Consider the following 26,193-nt stretch of genomic DNA (forward strand, 5'->3'; position numbering starts at 1 on the left):
AAAATGAAAAGTCATGTCTTGGGTAGGTTGAATTAAAATTCTGCTAAGTTCAGAACTTACAGTTCTGAGAAGCTAAATCCAGACCTCTTGAATATCGGTCTGGTATTTTGAACATCTGACGTATGGGCTTATATAAGTATAGTTTGAATTTGTCTGGACACATTCTTCTTTTCTATGTGCTGTGCATTTTGTGATTTGAAACAGTTAAACATCAAAGTGGTCTTTCTGACAGAGTTTTAAGATACATATTTCAAGAGTAATGTTAACCACTATGAGACAGTCCAAAGTTAGAATTTGGGAGATGAAGAAATGGTGAGTCTACCAAGGTACTGAGCTTAGGTCTCTGGGATGCATAAATGGCATTTTAACCATATGAGCTATTATGGGCTATCATAGTTGGTAGCCTGAATCTTCCCATGTACATTCCTGTTTGTTAGGAAGGGGACAAATCAGCTTTAACTTTTATTTTCTGTTTACAGTATGTATTCATAAAGCTTTTGTTACCAGAATCAAAGCAGTATTATTTGTATATTTTTAAACAAAGCTAAGCATGTTGTATTAGCAGTAAGACATTCAGGGATGTGCTTTATTGTAGAGTAATGCTATACTAGTGCTTGCACAACCTCTCAGTTTTGATCTGTGCCAGAGATGAAATTCTCACACAATAGCACACCTACATAAACACAGACAGACAGACATACAGACAGGCACACATTTGTGATGTGTTGCTTAGCTGCTTAGGTATGTACACAACGATATATCATGGTGTGAGTTCAGTAATCTGTTTTTCTTTGCAGGTCTTCAGCTGCAGAAGATATCAGTTCTATTGCAGCAATCGGTTCTAGAAGTTACACAAGCTCAGTGTCAGATACAAGGTATTTTTATATTCAACAAGTGAGAGTGCCCATGTTATTGAAATTAACCTAATATTAATCTGGAATGCTACCTGTACTCAAAATTTGTTTGACATTGTTAATTGTGGAATTTGTCCATGCATGGCAAAACAATGGTATGATTCTGTCAGCCCAGCTAGCTGGAATTTTGTAAATAATCATTTGTGAATATTGCTATGATTTATACAAAACTGTATGTTATCTACTGAGCTTCAAAAATGTAACCACAACATACCCTGCTGGAACATAGGAGATTAACTTACAAAACTTCAAGAAAATAAGTTGAAATTAAGTGCTTTACGATGTGCTATAAAAGTTAGCTAATGCAACAAGAAGACAGGATGTCTAGAGCTAGAAGTTTTTCTTTTGTCTTGGAGAGAAGTATTTATTCTTCTTCTTCTTTCAGCTTTTCCCGGTTAGGGGTCGCCACAGCGGATCATCTGTCCGCTCATGATTGGCAGTGGAGTTTTACAGTGTTGAGTTGCCAGTCCGGCGCCCAACCTTCCACAGAAGGTACGCACATGCATACACTCACACCTAGGGCCAATTTAGAGTGTCCAATCCACCTACAGCATGTCTTTGGGATGTGGGAGGAAGCCAGAGCACCCGGAGGAAACCCATGCAACCACAGGGAGGACATGCAGACTAAAATGTAAAGTGTTTTATTGCTCTGTGACTTCCTAGCAGCTGCACATATGAGAGATATGTACTTCTTACACAGAGATGTTAAAAATTCTGCTAGTATCTGTTAGCCTGGGAACTGAAGACAGGTGACAAACTAAGCAGAGTGGATGTGAGGTGTTGACTCCAACTCTTAGCTGAGATATATAAGTATCCTGTTTTTTTTTTCAATTATTTATACAGTTTATTGTTTCTAGCAATTTATATATAGCACTTTTGTTGTAATCTGCACGGGTAACTGATTTGTTTGCAGTTAAAAGCATTCTGTATCTTTATATGTTTAAAAACTTTCATTTTGTGGCTTTCTGTAGTGCTCTGTAGGCTAATAGCTTTAGTATTTGTCTTAGTTCAGAATTGTTGGCTCTGGGCTTGTTTGTTTATACAGTAATTGTTCAAAGCACATGAACAGGCCATCTTGAATTTGCTGAAGCCTTTCTTTACCTTGGCTAGAGTGGGGGCTGGTTATTTTGTGTTTTTGTAAAAAAAAAAAAAAGTTGTTCTTCTGGTATTTAAGCCCTAACTTTGAGAGTTTCTGTCTATACACACTGAGCAGAGTGGATGAGAGGTGTTGACTCCAACTCTTAGCTGAGATATATAAGTATCCTGTTTTTTTTTTCTATTATTTATACAGTTTATTGTTTCTAGCAATTTATATATAGCACTTTTATTGTAATCTGCACAGGTAACTGATTTGTTTGCAGTTAAAAGCATTCTGTATCTTTACAAATCATTATCTGTTTAAAAACTTTCATTTTGTGGCTTTCTGTAGTGCTTTGTAGGCTAATAGCTTTAGTGTTCCCACCCGCCCTCCCTGTTGGTGTCTTGCTGTTATACTGGGTGGCTTTGCACTTGCCCACCCCTACTGTAAATCTGATCTGGGACACTCCTTCATATCTAGTGTCATTAGGTCATTCTACCTAATACAGAGAGAACATTTGATAAGGCCTTCTGTTGCTCCTTTTTCCCTTGCAAAAAAAAAATAAAAATTGCCTGAATTTCCTTATGTTCTGACTGTGCTTCTCAAACATTTTGGAAATATAGAGTATATTTTAGAGCATTTATTATAACTGTAATTGCCTTAATATTGCTACAACTCAAGTGCTCTAGGTTGCACTGCATCTGAAGTGTTTGTGTGTTTTAGCTGCTTTTCTGTATATATAGACTTCTCTGTATATGTAGACTAGCTACTTATTCTGCTGTGTTACTGCCTCTTAAATCGTTTTTCAGTTGTGCACTTTCCTTGCTGCATTTAAAAAGTTTTAAATTGCTAATTTTGTAGAGTTTTAATTGCAGTTACTGTTTAGGACTACGCACTCAAGTGTATTAGCCTTTTCTGTGTTTATTTACTGTATTATTGCATTGTTTAGCCTGTTTCATCAAAAAATATATATACTATCTTGTTTGCTCGTTTCCCACCTTTTTTTAGCCAGTCCATATCTCAGGCTTTGCTTGTCTCAGGACTTTATTTTCTGTGCTCAGAGCTATCCAGACCTTGCTGTGGTAGAGGGAAGTCCTACTGCCTACTAGTGGGACTGGTGAGCATTGTACTGCCTATCTAACACTAGAGGAGTGGTTTCCATCTCTGAAATTGTAATTTTATTAGCCTTTTTGGGCTGATTTCTATCCCTTTCAACTTTCCGGCTTAAAAACGCGTGTGTTTGCACATTCTTCACATTGTGCAGTACTATGAGGCTACAGTTAAAGTATTCCAGGTGCCAGAAAGTCTGCTCTTCAAATTTTCCCTTAAAACTAGCTGGTTTCTCAGTAGTAGCACTAAAATCTGAACCCCTGAGACTAGCACTTGCTCTAGAACCTGCTGGAAAGCACTAGGAAGCCTGAAACTGATATAAGCACCAGCTCTCCTTGTCAATAAGGAGAAATTAATCATAGGCACTAAACAGCCTATAATTGCAAAGTACCTTGCAAAGGTAAGGGAAAACAGCTCTTAAACTTTACAACAAAGCACCTAAACAGGCATGTCCAAGAGTTAGCTTCCGGTGATTTCTCCTGTCCACCTGGTGAATCTGGGCATACTGGGGCAATGCGGCAACTGCCTCATGTACACAGACAGTCCTCTCCTCCTACCACCCAACACTACAGCCTGTGAGAGATGCACCTACATAGCCAAACTGGAAGCAAAGCTCTCTCCTGCCAAGATTGTGCTAGACAGTCAAGAGGAGAAGGCTAACACCTGCATTACACCTCTAGCAACTCATAGCCCTTCAAAACCCACACATAGCAACACTAAACCCACATATGCAGAGGCCCTTAACATTACCCTACCCTAGCAACAAGGACCTCCAAAGCTGAAACGCAAACAAACACCAGTCGCAACCAAAGTGACACATAGCTCACAACACCAGTGTGCCACCCAACAACAGCCCCTAAGGCAAGACAATGTACCCAACACTTTAGTCATAGGTGACTCTATAGTCAGGCACACTGATGTCCCATTCACCAGGCTGAACAAAGAGAAAATTACAGTCAGTTGCTGTCGGGTGCCAGGATCCGCCACATAACGCATGCACTCAAGTCACTCCACAACAAGTACAAATATAACTCTGTCATTGTCCATGCTGAAGTGAATGACTTGAGACGTACCTCCCTGGACTACATGAAAAGAGACATGGAATAACTCTTGGATCATGTGACCCAGGCAGGTATGATCCTAGCCCTGAGTAGCATCCTGCCTTCGCCTAGAATGATACCACAGTATAAGGACAAAATGATTGACTTCAACAATTGGCTAAGCTTCTGGTGTCATTCAAAGGGGATCCAGTATTTGTCTGCCTGGGAAGACATGATCGACAAACCACGATGCTTTGCCAGAGATGGTCTGCACCTGTCACCCCTGTGATTCAGGTTACTGGCTAAAGCTCTTGCCACCCCTATAGTGCCTTTTTTAGGCAAGGTTCAAAGGATAAAACCACCACCGTAACAGATACAAGCATGCAAAATCTGAAGGTAATGCTACTCAATGCTAGAAGTCTAAACCTCAAAATGCACTTTCTCGAGGCACTACTAAAAATGGAGAACATCGATATCTGTGCAGTGACTGAGACCTGGTTCAAGGCTCCAGAGAGCACCCCTGCGATACCAGGCTACAATTCTTACCACACTTTTCGGCCACAAAACCAAGACCGAAACACTAAAGGTGGAGGAGTGTCCATATTCACACCCCAAGACTGAAACACTAAAGGTGGAGGAGTGTCCATATTCACACCTCCAGGCTAGTTACCCAACACAATGCATCTGAAATTCTCCAGGTGCAACTAACACTAGGTAAGACTGCGATCCAAATTGTAGCTTGCTACAGATCCCCCACCATACCCCAAGATTCTCACTACACCTTCCTAAACATACTGGAAAATATTAAGATACAACCAAACACCTTAATACTGGGTGTTTTCAACTACTCTGCCATTAATTGGGAAAACTACTCGGGTACCAACTCCTTTTCCCAACGGTTCTTGGAATTCATAAATTCCAATGCCCTGGATCAACTAATCCATTGTCCCACCAGGGGCTCCAATATCCTAGACCTGGTCATTACCAACATGGGAGATAGATGCTCCACACCAGTGGTCACCCCCTCATTGGTCAGGTCTGACCATAAGCAAATCACCCTTGACTTCCACACCCCCCAGTAAGAAAACCTCCTTAAAAAAACTTCTCCAAAGCCAACTTCATGCTACTGAAGTCAGAAGTGACAAACTTCACAACACCCACGCAGATGGGATCTGGAAGTTCGACTGCAGAATCCTACACTAAGGCACTGTACGAGCACATCCACTCGTGCTTGAATTGTGCCATCCCAAATAGAACCAAGATGCTCTTCTCCAAAAAAAGAAAGCCAATCTGGTGGTCCCCTGCTATAAACAAACTATACAACAGAAGGAAGAAACTGTTGCAGAAAAGTGGAAAATCCCAGGATGCAAAAAACTCCCTCACCAGCCTCAGTAAGAAGCTGAGATCCCTCATAAAATCCTCAAAAGCTAGTTACGAAAATAAAATTGCCAATGATTCCAAAGACAACCACAAGGCTTTCTATAGTTATATCAAGAATCTAAATGGCAATGCTCAGATCTGCTCTGAGCTACAACAGAATGCCATTAAATATACTGATCCCAAGGATATTGCCAATATCCTGGCAGATCAATTTAGTGCCAACTTCACCCCCCTCTCACCCCCTAAAGGGCCCATCTCAATACCAAAAGATTGGCAAATTCTGATAATCACAGCCACACAGGTAGAAACAGCACTCTCCAAAGCTAAGAATGCAGCATCCATGGGACCAGATGACATTCCAGGCTGTGTACTACATGAACTACAAAATGAACTGGCACCCCACCTAAGTGTCATGTTTAATCATAGCCTCACCTCAGGCTTCGTGCCCACTGAGTGGCGCACAGCTACATTTATCCCGCTCCACAAGGGAGGATCCGCCTTGGATCCCGGGAACTACCGTCCCATCAGTTTGATAAGCCTGATCTGCAAGGGCATGGAACGCATTATCATGGAACTTATAAACAAAGACATTGGCAACCTTCAAACACTGGACCCCACACAGTTTGGGTTTGTGAAGGGCCGATCTTGTCTCCTGAATCTGATTGACTTCTTCGAATCAGTCTCCAGAGCTGTGGACGAGGGTAAGGCGGTCCACACAGCCTATCTGGACCTCGCCAAGGCCTTTGACACCATCCCCCACTCTGGAATCATAGATAAACTTACTAAGCTGGGCATAAATCCCTACATCACTTGATGGGTTGCCAACTGGCTTACTGACAGAACCCAGACTGTAAAAGTAGCCGATTCCAAATCCAGCTCCAGACAAGTGACAAGTGGAGTATCTCAGGGTTCAGTCCTGGGACCACTCTTGTTTGGCATCTACTTCTCTGAAGTACAGGCCAACACTAAGGGTCTCTGGCTAACAAAGTTTGCAGATGACTGCAAACTGGGAGCCATTATTGAATCCCCAAATGATGTGGATATTCTACAAAAGGGCCTTACAGAAACAGATGCTTGGTTCCAGAGCCAAGGGCTTAAGCTTAATGCCAAGAAATGTGTAGTTATCCCCTTTGGAAAAAAACAAGTACCCATGAGCTACCACATAGGTGGCAGGACACTAAACATCGAAAGTGTGATGAGAGACTTAGGGACACAAGTGGACAGTGGTCTCACTTTCGATAACCACATCGCCACAACAGTCAGGAAATCCTTCTATGTGGCACACCTCATCACTAAGGGCTTTTCATCCAGAAAAAAGGAGGTTATTGTCCCACTGTCCTCATCCCTCATTAGACCCATTATAGAGTATAATGCCCCATTTGGTATGTACCTCACAAGACATCTGCAACAGCTGGAAAGGCCACAGAAATACCTCACTAAAAGAATCACAGGCCTAAAGCAGATGCCATATGCTGACCGTCTAAAAAAACTCCAGCTACACTCTGTGGCATATCGTCTACTCAGAGGCAATCTCTGCTTAACATACAAGGCCATGTCAAACCCTGAACTATTGGACATGCTCCACTTAAAGAAATCCCAATCCCTCAGAGCCACACGCTCCAGCGATCTAAACCTTATCATCACAATGAACAAAACATGCTGGAGGGATAGGTTCCTGACCCAGAGACTCCCCATACTCTGGAATAGACTGCCCATACATGTCAAGCAGAGCACCTCATTGGCCCTCTTCAAAAGGAACTTTGATGATTGGATGGGAGATAGGAAATTCACCCCGGGGATCATGTCAGTCGCCCTACTAGACAGGGGCCCAGAGAAGTAAATATTGTGGGAAGAAATTTCCAGGGAATTGTTATGGCTAGGCTTGCATAGGCCTTAGGGTCGATAGCCTAGTACCAACCTATGAACCTATGTCACTCAAACTGACCCAGCAGTAATGTTTGATTGTAATTTAAGAACTCTCTCAGAGAAAGAGTGTGCATTTTTTTATCTTGTCTTTGATCCAGAAACGTCCATTCAACACTTCTGCCTGTGTGTTGTTCTGTAAGTAAGATTTAGGCATAGTATTTCTTTTAGAGATAGATAGGAATATAATAAAGATTAGTTTAGATATTTTTCTGTATTCATTTGAGACTGTGCTGCAATGTTGTTTTCAAATATTTCCTGTGATTCTGAACTTTAAATCTATCTTTGTGGCTGATATTTGTGGGATATATTTAAGCTCTTAAAGTACTTGCATATGTATTTGGTGAGACTGTACAGGCCACTCCTAAATAGCGTTGGTCTTGGTCACACTTACCATTTGGATAATAGTAACATTACACTGTAGGATTGGTCATCTTTTGTAAGGGCCTTAGAGTAGCTGATAAAGAGCTGTTTGACAGCAGTGATACCTACCTTATAGTCTGGGCAGAAGGGGGCATAGCTAGTAAATGTGTGCCAGCTTTCCCCAAGAGTGTCTGTGGGTTTGTATATAAATCAGATCTCAAAGTTGGTGTGTGTGTCAGCTACTTGGGCAGAAACATGAAGCACTGGTTGGACAGAGAGGGTGCTGGAGGTCTTAGCTTGGCCACTTGGCTGAGATCTTAACCCTATAGCTGTGCCAGTGGGGAATCTTATTGGGGATCTGGAGAAAGAGGGAGAAACAAGCCCCAGACTGACTGTGATCTCTGTGTGCTCTTAAGGGAAGTTGTACTTTACTGTGTATGTACTTGTCATCCTCCCATTGTGCACATCCCTCACTGTTGCCAGTGGTGAGGATTGAGGCTCCTTGATTACTGGACCAGTGCAGGGGCGTCATAACTGGCATAAAATTTGAAAGAGTTCTTTTGTGTGCATGTCTTATTTCTTTCAGTTGTTATGACAGATAGAGATATTGACTATTGTTTTTTGCATGTCTTTGATGCACTTTGTCTTTTAAATTTTAAATCCATTTTGGAATAATACTAGATCTTTTTTCACATGGAGCCTTGCAAAAATTGATACTGTTACAGTTGCAGTTTATCTGTTCCCAATATGTATTTTCTATTCCTTTAAAAAAACATAGGGCTAAGATACAACTGAAAATATTCTGTTCAAACTTGGTTGTTGTGAAAAATATTGTTGTAATAATTTGTACATAGTTCTGTTCATTTACATCATTTTATTGCTGTAATTCAGACATTTTAGTTTAGTACATGTTCATTTCCAGCTATGTTATATATTTTTCTCCAGTAACATTTTATTGTAGTGTTAAAAACAGGAATACACCAAGTTAATACTAAAAATCTTTTAAACATTTCTTATAAAAAGATTAATAATGAGTATAAAATGTGTAGAATAGCAACAGTTATTAAGAAAAGAGCTTTAGAACTTGCTAAACTATGTACAAAAACATCTTTTATGTGTCACATTAACCTATCACTATCTGTCTATTCAAATCTGTATCGGTAATGTTATATCTTAACAGTAGACAAACCCACTCCGCACAACCATATTTTAACTTCCTACCCCTCTTACAATAGTCTGCATTCACATTGACACTGAAAACCTATACTATTTTTAACATACCAGATTTAATGCTACCAAACAAATTGTGTGCCATACAACAACCTGCCCACATTAATATCCCACCTCCATTTTTTTAATTACACGGCACATTTAAATTCAAAGCTAACATACTGAAAAACTGTTGTATAGCTCATCATCTTTGAACTGTTCACAACCTTGTAGCATGCTGTCTATAACATTATGTAATATATTTTAACATCTGTAATACATTTACTTCCATCTCTGACATGTTTCTTTACTAACAACCCTAAACATTTTCAGATACAAATCTAACAATTCACAGTAAACCAAGAGTGCCTACACTTTTATTACTGCTTTTATTTTTACTCACTACAATACTAGACTTTGATAATCTCATTCAAATATCAATACATAGTAATAGTTACTCTCAAACTCTAGGAAATGACTATATACACATTGCACCCTAGATTACTAGCTCCCTATATTGCATTAACTACTTCCAAAACAAAGTAGATACTAACTATGAAACTAGAGCCAGTATGTGAAAATACTTACACTAGACAAAAATGTCTCAAATTAATTGCACTCCTCTTACAAATCAAGAATCACAATCAACAGCAAACCACTTCAGCACACATGCACCCCTGTACACCACCCTGTGATGCCCATGCACTGGCCAGCAATCAAGGAGCCTCAATCCTCACCACTAACACCAGTGAGGGGCATCCATATAGGGAAAGGATAATAAATATACACACATTAAAGTACGATGTACCTTAAGAGCACACAGAGATCCCAGTCAATCTGGGGCTGGTTTCTGCATTTCTCTCCAGGTCCCCCAATAAGACTCCCCACTGGCAGAGCTATAGGGTCCAGATCTCAGCCTAGTGAGCAAGCTAAAACCTCCAGGACCCTCTCTGTCTAACCAGTGCTTCTTGTCCCTGCCCAAGTAGCTGACACACACACACACACACACACACACACACACACACTTTGAGTAAAGAGTTATATACAATCACACAGACACCCCAGGGGAAGGCTGACACAGGTTCGCCAGATGTGCCCCTTTTACCCAGATTGTACTGTAGTACCATCTGCCACCACCCACTAATATCAGCTACTTAAAGGCCCTTCTGAAAGGGTGTCCAATTATTACTGTGCAATATTATTATCCAAATGGTAAGTGTGACTGAACAGTCAAGGCTTACTAGAGTGACTTGGTACAGTAGCACTATATACATGCAGTGTACTTTAGAGCTTAAATTAAATCTACATAAAACAGCCACAGTTGAAAGGTTTAAAATATTTAATAATAAATAATAAAAACACAAGACAATACTTCTTACTGCACAGTGCTAGTCAAAAGTTCAGAGATCACAGAGAAATACTTAAAATAATACAGTAGCAAAGTTGTGACATCACAGAAAAACAAAGTAGTCTAATCTTCCCTTTTCCTAGCTATGTCTAAACACAGTTCTAAAATAAACTTACATTTTGAGCAAAGCAGTGCTGGTGATGTTGGATGTTCTCAAGACAAAATGCTCGGAGCTCTCTGATTCTCTCTCTTTAAATTGGTAACACAGAGCTGCTTCACATGACATCATTCTTCACACTTCTTTTGTGTTCCTTGGCTAACAGAAACTACATTTGCATTCTTTACACCTGGTCAGAAACCAGAGCAATAAAGGACATTTATACTTGCAAATTCTAGCCATTGACTCTGGTCTTAAAACAATAGGCAGGATGCCTCCCTCTAGATATACTGGCTCCGAATTTTGACATCAAAGAATTGACTTATCAGCTTTGTTACAGCAGAGTGCACTGTTGCTACATTTTTGCAGTTCAATATCCAATGCAGTCTTTTCACATTTAAGGGAACAAGCCTGTGGCTTACATTAATATTTACAAATGACAGAATTATCTGCAGAATTCTATCAGGCTAGGCTGGCAGCCTTCACCTAGCCCCACAATATTCATAGCTACCCACTGAAATGGCTCCTCAATCACAGGCAAAGGCATCAAAGGAGCTCTCACCTTGTAGCCTGCCTTGCCTACCTTTTGGTACTGCTCACAGGTCCTGCATACCCTGTTACATCTCTGGAAATTCCAGGCCAATAGAAGTTCTGCATAATATGTCTTTTGGTACTTTTTATGCCCATATGACCTGCAAAGGGAATATCATGGGCTATGGCTAGAAGTGCCAGATGTTAGGCTCTAGGCACTACCAACTGCTGTATTCTCTCAACTTCTAGCCCTCCCTCAGGGGTCCACTCTCTATACAGTAACCTTTTGTCTCAGTATACAGATTCCCCTTCCTTTGAGAATCAGGTGCCTCCCTAGCTACCTGCCTCAGGGCTTGCAATGTAGGGTCTAAGAGCTGAGCCTGTCTCAACTCTCTCATTGTAACCCTTCCCAGCTCGCCTTCCACAGGAAGTCTGGTATCCTCTGACAGTGGTGCCTCACTGTCAGCCTGAGTACTACTACTCACCTCTACTTTTGCAGTCACTCTGTCCAAGGAACCATCATTACCCTCAAGCAGCTGTGGCTCACCTTCAGTCTCACTGCTGCAGAGTAGCTCCCTCCCTGAAGTAACCACATCACCAGTCCTGGCTGCAAGTATGCAGTCTGTCTGGGTCTCCCCCACGATACCAGATCCACATGCTTGTGTCCTAGCCTGACTGAGTGTAACTGCATAAGCACATGGTACTGCTTTATTCAAATCCTTCCTATCAGGACATCTGCAGGATGGTAGTTCGGTACCTTTGTTGTCTCAAGACAACCTACTATTGGAATTATGTCTTTCCCACTTACTGGCTCTCTCACCTTTTGTTCCCCACCTTGTCTCCATGGGCATCTGTATGCCACACGGCCCCACTGGTTGCATTCAAAACATTTAACCCTAGGTCCTGGACATGTTCCTGGACTAGTGGCTTCCCCTGATACTGGCAGATTCTGCTGGGGCAGTCTGTGCTGGCCACCATGGGTTCCTTCAGACCCATGGGCAGTACTGGGTTCACCAATCTGCCAAGTTTTCTTTTATGATTATTGATATTATCAAAGGTAACAGATCCAATAAGACAGGGTGGCACTCTATTTTAAATACTAAAGAGAAAAAATGGATTGTGAAACTGGGTGGATTATTCCCACCTGATTTGAATGATCATTTTTGACACAACCAATGAGATTGTAGATGGGTTTATTTAAGGCTCAACAATTATTTTTTCTGTTTTTACACTGATGAAGGCTGTGATTTGATCCGGCCGAAACCGGTCTGTAATTTTTGTTGTTTCTTATGATTTTTTAACCAATAAAGGTTTTCAGGTCACTGTATGCTGGCTCTTTCTTGTTTTGTTCAATTGGTTCCATTTGAGCCGTGCATTTCCAACCATGCAGGAGTTCCCTTTTGATGTTACGCTTTCTCTTTCTTCCTGCTGGGGGCCTGTGATCCTGTAAACTGACTGCAGTTATTCTGCGGTTTAAATCCATCTTTGTTTGTTTGGACATATATATTTTAGTATCACATTGTTTTTTGTCGTGAATGACATCGGATAGATCGTGCACTCATGGGATTATTGTCATTTTTTACTTTTCTGGTCTATTAACTGAAGAAACTTTGATCTAACTTTTTTTGGCGTCATTCAACCACCAAAGCATTTTTTCATCATGGCGGGCTATTGCTGAACAACGGAAATCGCGAGAACTATTTGGTTGACATGCAGATTATTCCTGCTCTTAATTCTCAGTCTTTTGAAGAGCAAAAAAGCTGTTGAAATCTAGGCAGGTCTCTATGCCTTTTCTGTTATATACAGGAACTGTTTGCTTTGGTTCACTATACGAGTTTGTGGACACAGGTACTGTTTATCCATTTCATTTTTTATCGCAAAGGGACAGTGAATACATCAGGATTTGGACATCCTTTTTTGCAATATCAGGGAAATATATATATTTTACAAACAAGACTCAGTTGGTTGCATTAATACTGTTTTTGGTGGACATTTATTTACATTTATACATAGTTCTTTTTATATTACCTTGGTTTTCCAAGGATATAATTGTGTTTTCTGGTCGTTTTGGTAAAACAACATCACGCTGTTTTTTAAAGATTTCATTGTGGTTTTTGGTCGCTTTGGTCAAAACAGCTTTACGCTATTCTCATCACAAGACAGGTTTTGTCTTTTGGAATCGAGCAACATACTTGCTGGGATTGTATACTTCATTATATTGGATTAGGACTTTAAATCAAGGACATTTGCCACATATTTCATCTAATGATTGTCGATACTGTATTTTTCCATTTATGTTTGTGTTCCGAAACTATAAGTGATTATACTAGTTTTGGGACAATTTCAACATCGGAACATTGTGGAACTATTTATATGAGCATTTAACTGACTTGTTTGTGGTTGATTTGTTTCACAAGCTTTGGACTATCTAAAATGTTGTTATTTGGTTGATAATTCACATTTTTGTACAAAATATTTTTGTACAATCTGGTGTCATTTATCTCAATTGACCTTGCTAGGATTGTATACTATTTCCGGCTTTTGGAATAGGTGATTCAACTTTTTACAACTTAGTATCTTAAGGCTAATATGTAAGCACAATTTTTATATTGGGCTGTGTTTGGATCAATCTTAAGGACAACATCTATTATTTTACAGTCAGCCCATTTATTAAGGTCATTTTATTTATGTTTTGGACCCATTATGTTTACTGTTGGCCTTAATTTCAAATGTTTGCATTTTGAATTGTTCATTTAGTTCTCAGTCGGGTTCACCAGTTAGTATACTTTTTTAGTCTACATAGGGTAAGACTAGTTCTATTTTTTCTTATAGTCCTTTTGTTACCCAATATACATCGTATTTGGATTTTTATACAATTTTCTACTTTTGAAATTCTTATGGTTAATATACATTGCCATTTTTTATAAGGGCATTCACAGGCTAGCCAGCTTGATTTTTTATATATCATCATACATTTCTATGGAAGGTATTTTTTTTCCACAAGGTTTTTGTGGTATACTTGCTGTTGTATTGACCAATCATCAGTCATTTTCCTTTTTCAGCATCATTCTTTGCCATATTGACCTTGGCCATATTAATATTTAAATTCATATTTGCCAATGCAACAACTATTCCAAGTACTGATTTTTGGGGCACAGCCAGTATTCAAGCAACATCTTTCATAGGTCTTTGTCCTTGTTTGGGCTGTTATTGTCCCTTTAATATTCTTACTATTGCTGACGTAGTTTTATACTATTATTACCAGCAGCTTTTATAAAACATGGACCTTTCAAGTCTGGTAACAAAATTATCTGAAGATAGGGAGGACCTTAGAGCATTTGGCCTAGGCTCTGTTTCAATGGAAAATTCTAGCACTTTGGATCAATCGGATTCAGAAACTATTTGTGCACTAGCATTTGAACAGTTACATAAACATCTCAGAATACTTAGATCCAATATTTGGCATTCCAAATTGTTCAAGGCTTATATGGCTAAAGGGATCACCCCCAGAGGCTTAAGAATACGTATTCAACCCCATGTTGGGGCTGCTGACCAGGAACTGACTGAACAGTGGTCTTCCATACAACAGCAGGCAACTATGTCCTTTGTGGATGCTCTATCTAAGTTTCATGATAGAGTTATAGATTCGGAAATAGATACTGTTACCAAGCTGGTGGGTGATGTGAAGTGCTTTGAATGTGAAACTTTTTTCGCCAAACAACTTAATAAAGTAGCTACAGATCTTAATATTTTAGAGGAACAATTGCGTACAAGGAAAATTAAAAAATTTCAGAGGGATCAGAGTGACTACCAGAGTGCTAATCCATTTGCTAACCACACAAAACAAGTTAGATTTACACCAAGTTCCACTAGGACTCCCAAGAGGAAAAGACCCCGTTCTATCCTTAAAAAATCAAGCCCAGCATCAGGTTCTTCAACTGAGGATATTTCATCTTGTACGGACAATGAACTACAGTCAGTTTCAGGATCACCGACCCCCAAAAGGACACCGGGCCAAATCCCTTTAGGCCCAGATATAAACGGGGGGTAGGAAACATAGGATGTATAAACAACATACAAGGTCTGTTGAAAATGGTCATGCAGAAATAAATGCTAATGTTAATAATAATGTCTTAAATCTGTCAGACTTTGTTTTAACACCTATTCAATTGTCAATTTTGAATAAAGGTCTTTCTTTTGTATCCGGTTTCATGATCTCTGAAGACATATTGACTCAAGATGTTGTATCGTTTTGCAGAAACCTTAATCTCAAATTGTTTTTTGGTGATACTGGTAACCACAATGAGGACAGATTTGTATATCACAAATCTTCATTTAATCCACCTATGCACCCATTGGTACATCAGTTCTAAAACAGTATTCTCAAAGATCTTCATTTTTCGAGATCTGATGTACGTTTAAAACCCAATAATATTTCTCTGGCTGAAAGGGAAGCTATTTTGGAACTACAGAACAACAAAAACATTGTTATCATTTCTGCTGACAAAGGTGGGGCTGTTGTTATTCTTAATTGGTGTGATTATGATAATGAAGCTAAGAGACAACTATCGGATCAGAGATATTATTCTATTATGACCATTAATCCAACTTTCAGGTTTCAAAATCAAATTGAGGAATTCTTACTTTGGGCTAGGGATGAATCTATTATTACCAATGACATTGTACAACAACTCTTGGTACATGATTCAGCTATTCAATATATTTACTTCTTACCCAAGGTTCATAAGGATCCCATCAATCCCCCTGGTAGACCCATTGTTTCAGGAAGAGGGTATATCACAGAACCTCTGTCATTATTTCTCGCCAAATATCTTAAGCCCCTACTCGGTTCGATACGTTCTAGACTACATGACACCACCAATTTTTTACAGATTATTTCAGACAGTCAGTTGGAAAAAGATTGGTTGATGTGTACTCTTGATGTTTGTGCCTTGTACACCAACATCCCTCATCAGGCTGGTTTGGAAGCTTTGGCCTATTGGTTAGACAAAGCGGGTTTATGTCAACCAACTTTCTATTCTTTTTTGGTTGAATTAGCCAAATTTGTCCTTACAAGTAACGTCTTCTTTTATCAAAACAAATGTTATTGACAAACGAAGGGTACCGCAATGGGGGCCTCATTTGCCCCTATTTATGTGGACTTATTTATGGCTTATGTAGAACAACAGATTATATATGATTGCCGTAACACTTCTCTTTTGGAATACATTGACATCTGGAGACGTTACTTGGACGATTGTTGGATGGTATGGAAAGGTGATACACTTGGTTTACATGAATTCATATCTTATCTTAACAACAACATTTGGGGTCTACAGTTTACTGTTCATTATGATAAGAATACCATCACTTTTTTAGATGTTTCCATTATCAGACTACCTGACCATACCTTAAGCACAGAAGTACATAGAAAGCATCCTGAGTACAACACCATTCTCCATGCTTCTAGTTTCCATCCGCCACATGTTGCACGTAATATTCCCAAATCACAATTTATTCGGATGAAACGCATTTGTTCTCAAGATTCTTCATTCCAATCACAGCGAAAGGATCTTACTGACAGGTTTAGATCAAGGGGCTATGGCATGGGTTACGTTTCCAGTGCCAGTAATCTGGTCAATTCCTTAGATAGGCAGAATTTATCGAGATATAAGGTACATACCAAAACAAATTCTGCACCATTCAGGTTTATTACTACTTATGCTAGGAATTCTGACCAGTTAATACAGAGTGTGAACAGGCATTGGAACATATTACAATGTGACCATGAAGTAGAAAGTATTATACCTGACAAATGTTTATTTTCATTTCGTAAAGGGAAAAACCTTGGTTCTTGTTTCAACCATTACAAACATGGCTCTATGGATCGGCAACCACAAGTTTTGCAGACCACACTGACAGGTGAACCATTGATAGGTTGTTTTCCATGTGGCCACTGTACCAACTGTGACAGGGTAAACAAATCCAAGCAATTTTCTAGCAGAAATTGCTCATTGGTCTATGATCTTAACTTTTTTGCAAACTGTAGTAGTGACTGGGTGGTATATTTGGCTACATGTCAGTGTGGTTCATTTTATGTTGGTCAAACATCTAGACCATTGAGAATCAGAATATCAGAACACATTAGTAATATCAAAAACAAAAGGGCTAATAATGCATTATACAAACATCATTTGGTTCACCAATCTGCCAAGTTTTTTTTTATGATTATTGATATTATCAAAGGTAACAGATCCAATAAGACAGGGTGGCACTCTATTTTAAATACTAAAGAGAAAAAATGGATTGTGAAACTGGGTGGATTATTCCCACCTGGTTTGAATGATCATTTTTGACACAACCAATGAGATTGTAGATGGGTTTATTTAAGGCTCAACAATTATTTTTTCGGTTTTTACACTGATGAAGGCTGTGATTTGATCCGGCCAAAACTGGTCTGTAATTTTTGTTGTTTCTTATGTTTTTTTAACCAATAAAGGTTTTCAGGTCACTGTATGCTGGCTCTTTCTTGTTTTGTTCAATTGGTTCCATTTGAGCAGTGCATTTCCAACCGTGCAGGAGTTCCCTTTTGACAGTACTGGGGGTCCCTTTCCTGTGCAGGGATGTCCTGCTTGCTAGGTATAAGTCTCCCTTCTTCCCCAACTCATCTAAAGTAGCTCATTGTCTATCAGCTAACCAGATCCCATGTCCTCAGGCAAAATGCTAAGGGCTTGTACCCTCACCAAAAGATCTGCCAGCCCTTCAAAAGTGGTGACCTGATATCCGCTCACCCACCTATGAAAATAAGTGCTCAGTTCAGCAACATATTCACACAAACTGTCATCTGCCTTGCATCTATGCTCATGAAACTTTTTCCTATATGTTTCAGGTGTTAGCTTAAAAAATTCTAACAAGTGATTTTTATCAGCAGTATAATCAAAATATTCACAATCAGCAAGTTTAGACAACACAGTTACAACTTTACCATGGAGTAAGGGGGTCAAAAACCGTACCCAGAGCCTTTGATCAACATCATGCTGTTTACATACCTTCTCAAACATATGAATAAAACTATCAAAATTATCCCCTTCTTTAACCTACGGAAGAAATTTACTGACCTTTTGTGCATCTGGGGTCCAGTTACTCCCTTCCCCATTACCTCATGACTCTGGCGAAGACTCAGCATCTCCTTCTCATTCTCCCTCTGCCTGTCCTTTTCCTCAGCTTCCAGGCATAGCAGTTTCTCATTCTCCTCAGCCTGCAGATGTCTCAGTCTCTCAGCTGCTTCTATTTGTAAATGCCTGTCCTCCAACTCAAGTCTCTTTAGCTCCAGATGGATTTTTAAGTCCTCTGCAAAAAGGTTGAGATGTCCATTCTCTGAGGGTGGTACATCTTCACTGCCAGTCTCCTCCTGGTTGCTGTTTTCTGATGCAGCTGTGACCAAAGCTAAAATCATGTCTGTCTTAGTCAGGTTTCCATGCACTAGTTCCCTAGCCTGGCACATCTCAACCAGCTGGCTCCTTGTCAGCTTTCCGTACTCCTCTGCTGACATGCTGCCTGCTTCCTGACTAACTAAGCTAACAAATGAAATAAAACAATTGTGATCTGACCTCTGAGTATTCACTGTGTGATTGATGTAGAGTAAAAATACCTTCAGTGATCACTGTACACAAGCTACAGGAATTCACTCTGCCCACACCACTACAAGCCAATTAGTATTTGCCAGCCAATTAATATGTGGTGTGGATATCCCACCACTGCCAAACAATTAATATGTTATGCCCGTGCACAGTCCCAGCAATCAAGGAGCCTCAATGCTCACAGCTAACACCAGTGAGGGGCGTCCATATAGAGAAAGGATAATAAATACACACACACAGTAAAGTACAATTTCCCTTAAGAGCACACAGAGATCACAGTCAGTCTGGGACTGGTTTCTCTCTTTCTCTCCAGGTCCCCAATAAGACTTCCCACTGGCACAGCTCTAGGGTCCAGATCTTAGCCTAGTTGGCAAGCTAAAACCTCCAGCACCCTCTCTATCCAACCAGTGCTTCATGTCCCTGCCCAAGTAGCTGACACACACACATTTTGAGATAAGAGTTATATACAACCACACAGACACTCCTGGGGAAGGCTGGCACAGGTTCTCTAGCTGTGCCCCTTTTACCCAGACTATATGGTAGTACCTGCTGCCACTACCCACTAATATCAGCTACTCAAAGGCCCCTCTGAAAGGGTGTCCAATTATTACTATGCAATATTATTATCCAAATGATAAGTGTGACTGAACAGTCAAGGCTTATTAGAGTGACTTGGTACAGTATCACTATATACATGCAATGTACTCTAGAGCTTAAATTAACTCTACATAAAACTGCCACATTTGAAAGGTTTAAAATATTTAATAGTAAATAATAAAAACACAAAACAATACTTCTTACTACATAGTGCTAGTCAAGAGTTCAGAGATCACAGAGAAATACTTAAAATAATGCTGTAGCAAAGTTCTGACATCACAGAAAAACAAACTAGCCTAATCTTCCTATTTCCTAGCTATGTCTAAGAGAAAACACAGTTCTAAAATAAACTTACATATATAGCAAAGCAGTGATGATGATGTTGGATGTTCTCAAGACAAAATGCTCAGAGCTCTCTGATTCTCTCTCTTCTGGTGTTCCCAGGCTAACAGAAACTACATTTACATTCTTTACACCTGGTCAGAAACCAGAGCAGTAAAGGACATTTATACACGCAAATTCTAGCCATTAACTCTGGTCTTAAAATGATAGGCAGAATGCCTCTCTGTAGAAATATGGGCTCTGAATTCTGAAATCAAAGAATTGACTTAGCTTTGTTACAGCAGAGTGCACTGTTGTTATATTTTTGCAGTTCAATATCCAATGCAGTCTTTTCACATTTAAGGGAACAGGACTGTGGCTTACATTAATATTTACAAATGACAGAATTATCTACAGAATTCTATCTGGCTAGGCTGTCAGCCTTCACCTATCTTTACACACTCCCTCATGCCAAACAGGATGCCTTAACTGTGGAGATCTCAACATTAAGCTCAATCACATTTAGCTTTGGCTGTCACAAAACAACACAGGTATTTGCACCCAACACTACACACTACGTTTCCTGAATATAATGTAACTTGTCTTGCTAGTCCAGGAATCTGAATTAGAGGAGGTTGCTTGCTAGTTACTAAACCAAACATAAACAACAAAGTAATTGCCACCTCTAATGCCCTAGATACATTTGGACCCAATTGGATAGTAGCAGACCTCATTCTACCAAAATGCACTCAACTAATGATAGCCACAGTATGCTTCCCTCACCTGTTTCAATAACATTTAAAAAAACTCATCCAAATTCTCTTAAATCACATCCACAAAAAGTAACACCTTCTGATCATTGGTGATATCAACACTTTCTCACTTACAACAAACTTGACCTAAATAGCATCCTCCTTGACCATTCCCTCTACCAAATGATAACAGAACAAATCAGACCAAACAAAATAAAGAGTAATACCACAGTCCTCCCTTTCCACATTAGGAATCAACCATTTCATTTTGTTTTAATTTTTATTTTATACATTTGACCACTGGCTTTGTCCAGTTGACACAAGTGCTCCATTTTGAGAGTTGACACTGGAGCATTGTCTGGTCAAGTGATTTGCTCAGAATCGCATAGCCTGGAAGTGGAGATGGAAGTGCACAGTCCTGCACCTTTGACTATAGGAAACTAATAAAAAAAAACAGATTGCATCCATTTTAGTGCATACTCCAAATATTAGCAACCATTGTACCATATTTTTCTCCTGTTCATTAAAGAAGCTCAGAGCTCTCCACCCATCCTCTTCCTTATCTAGACTAACACTCCAGCAATCTAACAAAATGTTTAAAATACCATTATCAGTATCAGCTGGCCCATGCTATATATCATGACTAATGTCAATCAGGAAGCATCATACCTAATTACTGTCCTAGTTAACGTACAATACCAATTCTATCCATATAGGCTAAGACTGCATAATACATCCCACCCACCATGGTTGACACCAGATCTCCAGTACCTCCTGAAGAGGCAGGACTTGAAAATCATGCAAACAAGCTTGATTTCCTACTGACCCGAATGCCTACATAAATTTGCTTGGCCAGACGAAAATAAATAAACTTATTTATCTTTGTAACAGACACATTTCCACATTCTCCAATCCTTAGACTTTTCTTTAAAAAAGTTGAGTATCTAACCAGTCATACCAGATTCCAATATATTCTGTACTCCATTGCTCCTTCTGACTTTGAACAGGAGTTCAGTGCTACTTCTTCAGGCAGTATACCTGACACCTTCCCTAATTCCCCACTTCTCAAATCCTACCTACCACAATTTTAACTAAAAAAAATATATATGTATATATATATATATATATATATATATATATAAATATATACATATATATATATATATATATATATATATATATATATATATATATATATATATATATTTTTATATATATATATATATATATATATATGTATATATATATGTGTATATATATATATATATATAAGACCTTCTAATATATCTCTACCTAGCCATGCCTCAGCTGGCACAGATGATCTTTCCCTCCAGTTCCTTAAAAATATACAGATTTGCCACATATTTAGCCTCTCACTTACAAAACAAACCTTCTATTACATTTGGATTAAATTTGTAGTCATCCTTATCCCCAAATATGCCAATTCATACTGTACCACATCCTGCTGCACTTAGGCAAGCTACTTGAAAAAGCCATATAGAGCCAGCCCACCTTCTGTCTGTACCTTTGCACCATGTTATCCTCTTGCCAGCGTGGCTTCATAAAATGCAGAAGTACCCAGAGAGCTTTTGACCATACATTACTACTCATCTTGGTCACATACTCAAGATTTTGGCCCCTTCACACTATGCTGGTTCTCCACTTGCCTGTCACACAGAACCTTCATAGGAGAGTGCAACAGTTCTATGACTGTAGCAGAAATAATCACTGCAAGTGTTATCAGAGGCTCCGTTATTGCACCAGTGCCTCTTGGCCTATTCATAAATCTGTTGCCTACTAAACTAAACACTGTGAATTTAATCTGTTTTACAAATTACACATTTGTCTTTGTTTCTTTTCCTAACTGCAGTATCATTTTACAAATACTCTAAATCACGCTCCAAAACCCATTCTGATAGCTGCTTTACAAACAGTTAACTACAGAGAATAAAAAGACCAACGCAGCGTTCTTTGGCACTACTCAGAAGATAAGTAGAGTGCCTATTCTGTCCCATCATTATATAACATTGTCTATTCTGTCCAATCATTATACAAACAACTCATAGAATTTGTACTGTCTTTTAAAGATTTTGGAGTCACTCTAGATGTCCTTCCATATCACTCCGTTGTAGTATTCTTTAGTAAAGGGATTCCTGCCTTGGGCAGCCCAACATCTGGCCGGTATACCAAAGACTTTCGATTTTATAGACGTCGTACATCATGCGGATGTCCCCCACTGAAGATGTAGGGCATAAATCTGATGGATGGATGGACATACCACAGAACTTCTTCGCCACCAGTCCAAGTGCTATTATTGATCATTGGTCTGAGCACTCCCATCTTCCGTGCTGGTTACTGAGCCGTGTTTCATATAAGTGCCCCATTAAGGTTTCTTCTTATCTTTTCTTCCTTTTTCTGTGTTGTGGGTTTACATATTATCAAGAAAGGGAAAATGCCAGTGTGGGTGGCAGATTCCCCATAAGGATCATCATAGGCAGTGTTTTTTCTGTTCAGGTTCTTCTCACAACCATATAAAGTGTTCTATCTGTCAGGCATTTGTCCCTAAGACTCTACATAGTCATCTCTCCTCCTTGTCCATTTTCCTAGAGAACCAGCATCTTAAATTGTTGGCGCATGGTGTTATGGTGGAATCTTCCTTTCCCGAAAGCCAGCTGGTGCAGCGTGCTGTGGTGTAATCTTCCTTTCATGAAAGCCAGCCACCAGCCAAGAAAATGGCCAAAAGAGTCAGGTCTGGTTTGGTTGCTGTCCCGCCTCCCCCAGATGTCTCTGTCAAGGCTAGTGAAAGCCCAGAGGATCGCCAGGTTGTTTCATCGAATTCCTCTGCCATGACCATATCAGAGGCCAGCAAGGACCTGACTTTTTGCACATCCTTGGAGCATCTGCAGACATCCATTCCGGATATTGAGAGGGAATCTTGGCTGATCATTTCAGAGGGTCTGAGGTGGATTCTCCAAATATTTGCTTGGGAGGAGATTCCTACTATGTTAGCTGAATTTAGGCAGGGGTCTGAACCTCCTATGGTGTTTACGATGGGCATCCCTCAAAAAAATATATATTCTTAACATGAATGGCAGGATTTTACCCAGGTGTTGTTTATTGCAGTGTTGGTCTTGAAGCCTCCCCAAGGAGTTTTTGTACCTGCTCCCCCTTGGTCCTTTATTCCACTCAAGAAGCCCAGCTAGATGAATCCTCTGAAGAGGACTTGGATTCTGGGGTAGAGTTTTTGGCATGTTCCTCTCAGATCCATTCTTCCTTGGATTATGGCTCTTAGGATGACAACTCTGTTAGTCGAGACTCTCCCTTTGAGGACACTATTTCTCGTATGATGGAATTTTTTAAATGGGATTGTTCTCACATTTCTGACATTCAAAGTAGGTATTAAGAGGTCCTCCAGATGGAGTCCCCTAAGTCCTTTGCTGCCCTTTTGGATACATTTTCTTCAACTTGTGTGGCCCCAGATTCTCAACCTCCAGCCCCTAAGATGCCTAAGGATTGTAGGTTTCTCTACAAATGTCCTTCTGCTGACCCTTCTTGTAGTATCTCTCTCTTTTGACACACTCTCTAAGCTTTTGCCTTCTACTAAACCACTTCCTTCGGGCAAGGACAGTAGAACTTAATTACCAGACCCGTATAACCAGATACGTTTTAGCCCTTCTTTCTCAAGCTTCCCTGGCTATCTCAGACCTTCCTTATTCTGAAGCAAAGACCTTGGCCCTCTCTTTACTAGGCTGCACTTCTCAAGTAGTTCATTACTCTATTAAATGTTGCAATGATGCAGCCACTGTCACCTCTAGAGCTACTGTTTTTTATTCTGTTTTGAGACATTACTGTTGGCTTTGTCTCCAGCCTTTGCTTGATGATATAATGGCTAAACTGCTGGATGCTCCTCTTTATAACAAGAACCGGTTTGGTTCTGGGCTGCTCATCTTTTCAAGTCTGTGCAGGATAAGGGTAAGGCCTTGCAGGAATTGAAGCATATTTTTGTTTCTGCTATTCCTGTGTTACAGAGGATTTATCCATCTAAATCCGCCTTTGTTGACAGATAGTCTCACCCCCCACCTGGAGGTAAGAAGGGTCCTGGGTGGGTTCCCCATTAAATCTACTCATAAACCTCCTTTTCAAGACAAATCAGATTCTATCTGTTTGCCTCCTATCTCCTGAGTCAGGTTCCTTTATCTCTTTGTCTTTCCCTGTACCTTCCCAATTTGGTAAGCATCACTCAAGACTCTTGGGTTCTGTCTGTCATCCGTCAGGGTGTGGAAATCACTACCTTCTTTACAGGATATCCCTCAGTCTCCTCAGGAACAGCTTCCTTGCTTCCCAGAACTACTTCAGGTACTTCTGGCTCAGGGCACCATTCACGCTGTGCCCCTTTCCCAGAAGGAGAGGGGTTTTTATTCCAGAATGTTTCTAATTTCTAGGAAGGAAAGCACCTGAACACCCATTCTGGACCTCATTCATCTCAATACCTTTTTGAAGATCCATTTCTTTTGAAAGTTGTCCCTTCAGACCCTATTTCCTCTTCTTCTTCCCCAGGCTTTCCTGGTATCTCTAGATCTCAAGGATGCTTATCTTCACATCCCAAGTCACCCCCTTTCCAGGAAGTTTTGCATTTCTATGTTTCTTTCTTGCATTTTTAGTTCTATTTTCTTCTGCCCCAAGAGTTTTCATAAAATGTCTCAGTCCTTTGATAGCTTTTTTTGCAGGATGATCTTTCAGATCTTTCCTTATCTGGATGATATATTCATTCAGGCTTCCTCCTCCGAGACCTTGCTTCACTAACTCCACTAATACTGTTTGTTTCTTACAAAGCCTTTGGTTTACAATACATTTCCAGAAGTCAGTCCTGGTTCCTTCTCAGGATCATGGGATGCTCGGTTGTAGGCTCCTGGACATCCCTATGCTGGCTTTCTTGCCTTCTCCCAAGGCTTTGTCTCTAATCACCTTTTCTCAGTCCCTTCTTCCTTGTGTTTCAATTTCAGCCTGGGAGTTTGTAAGTGCACTAGGAGTCATGAGTTCCACCATTCCTATGCTACCTCTTGCCAGGCTTCATATGAGTAAACTGCAGTTGTTCCTAAAATCAGTTTGGCTCCAACACTGTCATCCTCTAGGTTTTCTAGTCCCTCTTCTTCCATGCCTCAAGCTCAAGCTTCAGCGGTGGATTCATCAGCTGTCTCTCAACCTGGGACTTCGTTTTCGGCCCCCGGTTCCCTCTCAGGAACTTTTTAGAGATGCCTCAGACACAGGGTGGGGAGCCTGTTTTGTCCCCCTCAAGGTCCAGGGTCTCTGGCCCCCTCAGACATCAATATCAAGGAGATGAGGGCTCTCCTTTATGCCTTTCAGACCTTTCATTCCCTTCTTCTTCCAGGGCCTCTTGCAGACAATACCACAGTAATGTGACAAATCATGAAGCAAGGGGGACATGGTCCTTTTTTCTTTATAGGCTAACTCTTCAAGTTTAGGATCTAGCTGTCCAGTATTCAGGTGACACTTTAGGCTGTGTACATTCCTTCAGAGCAAAACATAGTGGCAGAGTCTATGAGCAGGTCCAAAACACAGGCTCATGAGTGGAGGCTTTACAGAGATGTGTTTCTGGACATTATCCATCAGTGGGGTACTCCTATGGTAGATCTTTTTACCTCCCCTGTGAACAGACAACTCCCTATGTTTTGCATCAGAGTCCCAAGTCCTCTGGCTTGGAAGGTGGATGCCCTATCTTTTTCATGGAATAGAATGTTTCTCAATGCCTTCCCCTCCCCTTCCTCTTATTCTGGGGGTCCTGCTCAGGATTAGAGCAGGCCAACCCCAA

General features: G+C 40.1%; 1 protein-coding gene across 1 annotated transcript in view; it reads left to right on the plus strand.

Moving 5' to 3' along the window:
• The window catches only part of KIF6 (kinesin family member 6), a 4,303,753-nt gene that overhangs the window by 3,847,632 nt on the left and 429,928 nt on the right, over positions 1–26,193 (plus strand). The window contains exon 20 of the mRNA XM_044084863.1: positions 798–875. Coding sequence (XP_043940798.1) covers positions 798–875 — 78 coding nt within the window. The remainder of the gene's footprint in view (positions 1–797; positions 876–26,193) is intronic.

This window comes from Protopterus annectens, chromosome 1.part1 (genome assembly GCF_019279795.1).
Source record: "Protopterus annectens isolate FY-2018-M chromosome 1.part1, PAN1.0, whole genome shotgun sequence".
Lineage (NCBI taxonomy): Eukaryota > Metazoa > Chordata > Ceratodontiformes > Protopteridae > Protopterus > Protopterus annectens.